This window comes from Phaseolus vulgaris, chromosome 7 (assembly GCF_000499845.2).
Source record: "Phaseolus vulgaris cultivar G19833 chromosome 7, P. vulgaris v2.0, whole genome shotgun sequence".
NCBI lineage: Eukaryota > Viridiplantae > Streptophyta > Magnoliopsida > Fabales > Fabaceae > Phaseolus > Phaseolus vulgaris.
In genome coordinates, this window is record NC_023753.2 from 37,868,498 (window position 1) to 37,872,664 (window position 4,167).

The 4,167-nt window shown below is 33.7% G+C and overlaps 1 protein-coding gene across 1 annotated transcript; it reads left to right on the forward strand.

Annotated features, from left to right (window-relative positions):
• Positions 1–255: 255 nt before the first annotated feature.
• LOC137830612 (transcription factor bHLH130-like) lies at positions 256–3,929 on the forward strand. Its single transcript, XM_068638059.1, has 6 exons — positions 256–1,211; positions 2,121–2,455; positions 2,548–2,718; positions 2,990–3,055; positions 3,386–3,454; positions 3,536–3,929. The coding sequence occupies exons 1-6, from the start codon at positions 761–763 to the stop codon at positions 3,593–3,595; spliced, it is 1,152 nt and encodes a 383-aa protein (XP_068494160.1). The 5' UTR covers positions 256–760; the 3' UTR covers positions 3,596–3,929.
• Positions 3,930–4,167: the final 238 nt, after the last annotated feature.

Consider the following 4,167-nt stretch of genomic DNA (forward strand, 5'->3'; position numbering starts at 1 on the left):
TAATGTTTTTTTTAAAATTTTATCTTACTATTTATAGTATATTTAATTTTGTTTTTCTAAAACAAATCAATATATTATCTTAAGTTAAATAGATAAAGTACACAAATACTAGTTGTCAATGTAATAATATAATCACTTTTAATTTAATGAAAAATATTATATTAATTCATTTAAAAAAAGAATGAAACAAATCTTTTAACATAGTGTGTTAAGCCTATAGTGTAGTATATAAATAGAGGAAGGACAGTGATGGATGGCTTTTGTACTTTCTATTGGCCAAAGTTAACAGCTTAACACAACATTCAAGATAAACATGTTCCTTTTCTCTTTCTTCATTCATTAGATCTTCCTTGTTTTCACTACTCTCAAAAGCAAATCTGAAACCTGCTTCAACACATCCTTTTGTTTATCCCTATCTCCACACACTTCTCTTCCTCTCTCTCTCTCTCTCTCTCACCCAAACCAGTCCCTTTCACTGGATCTCTCTTCCCATCTCTTCTCTCTCCCTCGAACTGTGTGCAAACTCATCTCTTTCCTTGCTTCTCCTACAAGATCTTATCCCACTCCAGCTTACTCTCTAAGCTGAAAACCACACCCAAAAACACAAAAGAGAAAAAAATTCTCAGAATTTTCCCTCCTTGGGATAAAAAGGAACCAGTCTTTTCAACAATGATTCCCCAGCTTCTCATTCCACTGTGACTTTACCTTTGTTTTCTTTTTATCCTTTTACGGTCACTTACTATTATATAATTCTTCAACAATGGATTCCCATACCCATCATCATCATCATCATCATCAGGATTACCAACTTCATCTCCATCAGAACCAACCCTCCTCTGGGTTGCTTCGTTTTCGCTCTGCACCCAGTTCACTCCTTTCAAATCTCACGCCTTTCGTCAGCTTCGGTGGTGACACTGCTGCTTCAAGTAGCTTCCAGGAGTTGGAAGAAAAGAACAACCACAACTGTTGTTCTGAGGATTTGAGTTCGATGAATTCGCATAAGGGTTATGGTGGGGGGTTGCCACCTCACTATCCAAGACATGGTTCTTCTTCTGCTACTTCGAGCTCTTCTATGGAAGGGTCTTATGGGTTGGTGGCTTCAATGGGGATGGACCATGAAGCTCCAAATAAGGGGTTTGGGTCAGGTCTTCTCAGGCAGAGTAGCTCTCCTGCTGGCCTTTTCTCCAACAACAACGTTTCCTTCCAAAATGGTACTGTTTTTCTTTAATTTTTTTATGTTCTGTTGGTCTTGGTAGTGAATGGAGCAGAGAGTTTATAACATCATTATTAGTTACTAGCTGTGTTGTACTAGATAGATATGACAATTACAATTACAAGCCTAGAGATTTTAGTGTATGAGAATAGAAAAGATAGATACTTTTTGGACATTTTATATGTTTTCTTTTGTTGACCACTTTTTTGGAAATTTTGAGTCCTTTTACTTCTTCTGTTTTCACTTCTGTTTTGAGCTCCTTCACTTTATATTCCATCTGTTTTGAAATATTTGTAAAGAAAAAGGAGAAAATGGAAACAGATAAGGAAAACTGGAGTAGACTGGTTAATGTTTACATTCATGCTTCTGGAAAAAATAATTAATTTCTAATTGTGTTACTTACTGCAGTGTTTATAATCTGAATCTATGCAATTTTTAAGTGGAATAACGAGATTCCATTGTTGACTGCCAGTTATGCTGAACTGAGCTGCATTTACAACACTTTGAAGGATAGATATTCTGGTGTATGAAAATAGAAAGTAATGATTCTGGGAAATACATTTTATGCAGTTCTTCTTTGTTTGGATCTGATGATCCACATACATTGTGTATATGTGGGTCTGAGATGCAGTTCCTAGAATTCAAACACTTCCAAGATTGAAATTTTCCCATGCTAGACATTTATTCAACTCTCTTATACTTCAACTTTATCACTTAGTATACTTAGAGACACAAGATTGGAAACTGAAGCTTCATATTCTGTTCTAGTAATATCAATCTGGGGGACTAGATTCTAGATATTATTACCTGATCCTGCATCTTATTTTTTGAAGACAAATTTCTTTTTGAAGGTTATAATTCTACATTCCTGATGGCTAATGAGAAGTTGTAAATTGGTAAACCGCAGGGTTTGTCACCATGAAAGGTGTAGGAAACTATGGTGGGGTGAATGACAATAATGGTGAACTTAGTCCATGTATTAGCAGGTTGAAGAATCATATTAGCTTCTCACCAAGAAATTCTTCTTCCCTGGGAATGTTGTATCAGATCTCTGAAATAGGGAGTGAAGACATTGAGGCAACTAGTCCTGATGATGATGCCAGTCATGGAGGTAATGATACTCAACATTTTGGCCCTGGATTCCCCTATGGTTCTTGGAGTGAGACTCCACAACTCTGTGAAAATCTCAGTGGCTTGAAAAGAGGGAGAAGTGACAATGAAAAGATCTTTTCTGAAGTTCAGGTATATATAGTATGCTCAATTGCTTTATTTTTGTTGTTGTATCTATTGCACCTTCATTTCTTATTTTTAATTCAAAAAATTGTTGTGCTCAGAATGGAGAGCCAGGAACTCAAGTCAATGTATTATCACATCACTTGAGTTTACCAAAAACTTCAGCAGAGATGATTACCATGGAGAAGTTGCTTCAGTTCCCTGATTCTGTTCCTTGTAAAACCAGAGCAAAGCGAGGGTGTGCTACTCATCCTCGAAGCATTGCTGAAAGGGTAGGATTTTGTCTTCAGCATTGAATTTAACTCGAATTTACAGACAATGTTAAAGTTTTTTATTCCATTTATGAGGGTAAGAATATCTATTCTGGTAATAATTATTTTTAAAATTGATGATTTCTGATTAATCGACCATGTAAAAACCTTATACCCCATTGGAAGGAAGTAATTTTATTTTGGATCCAAAACAACAAAGAAGAGTATTCATGAAGTAATTTGAAGAAAAGATGGTTCTGGTAACTGAGATGTTATATATGTCTTGTTGCAGGTGAGAAGAACTCGGATCAGTGAAAGAATGAGGAAATTACAAGAGCTTGTCCCAAACATGGACAAGGTAAGACTTATAAACACATTGAAGTTTGGAATGTGACAATAATTGTTACACCCTTAAGCTCTATTTATAAAGCACATAAAAAGATAAAAGATGAAAATAACGGATAACTGATAGAGTAGTTACAAGTGATAGAGCAGTTACAACTGATAACTGATAGAGCACATTTACAACGATAGTGCAATTATAAGTGATAGAGCAATTATAACAGATAAAATAATTATACCGATCAAAACAGTTATAACTGAAAATCTAAAATATTATACGAGATATTTTTATCATCAGTGTAGTTGTGGGAAAGTTAACTAACACCCTTCTTCATGCTCTTGGCAGCAAACCAACACAGCAGACATGTTGGACTTGGCTGTTGAATACATTAAAGATCTTCAGAAACAATTCAAGGTAAACAAAGGAACATAGATTTACAAATTCAAAAGCAGTTCATATGATGTTGTTATTCACTCATTTTTCATACACATGCAGACTCTTTGTGATAAACGAGCAAACTGCAAGTGTTCAAGCATGCAAAAGGCAGATTCATGAAATGTGCAAAGATGGCTGCTGCTTTTAACTTCAATGCAGAAAGAAAGATGCTAATATAGGATGGTATTACCAAAAATAGAAAAAATGAAGAATAGAGTAGAAATAAGACAAGAAAGATGTGTTATTTGAATTGATAGAAATAGAAGATAAAGAGGGAGAGAAAATTCACTTTCCATATTTAATGAGTGATCCAAAGAATGGAAGATAAAAAAACATAGGGTAAGTTGTCTTTACATGTTTAATGAGTGATATCAAAATGGAAAGAAATACATAAATGAATGTGTAGAGGAACTTTTTATAACCATAATAAAAATTTAAACTTTTATTATACAAATTTTTCATAATTTTATATTATAGTATAAAATACTTAAAATGAAAAATTCTCTCTCTTCTTGTGCAATTTTTTCAAAGTTATCCGTGACCTTACTCAAAATGATTTTCTTCTTTTTAGTTTTTCTTACCACAATTCCCTTCCCCTTTAAATATTAAATATAGTTAAATATGTTTTCGTCTTATATTTTTCCTTTAAATATTAAATATGGTTAATATGTTTTTGTCTTATATTTTTGTTT

Excerpts from the sequence above, each read along its gene's own strand:
- LOC137830612 (XM_068638059.1), top strand. The coding sequence starts at position 761 with ATGGATTCCCATACCCATCATCATCATCATCATCATCAGGATTACCAA. Across the intron at positions 1,212-2,120 it reads CAACGTTTCCTTCCAAAATG|GGTTTGTCACCATGAAAGGT; the intron begins GTACTGTTTTTC and ends GGTAAACCGCAG. Across the intron at positions 2,719-2,989 it reads CTCGAAGCATTGCTGAAAGG|GTGAGAAGAACTCGGATCAG; the intron begins GTAGGATTTTGT and ends GTCTTGTTGCAG.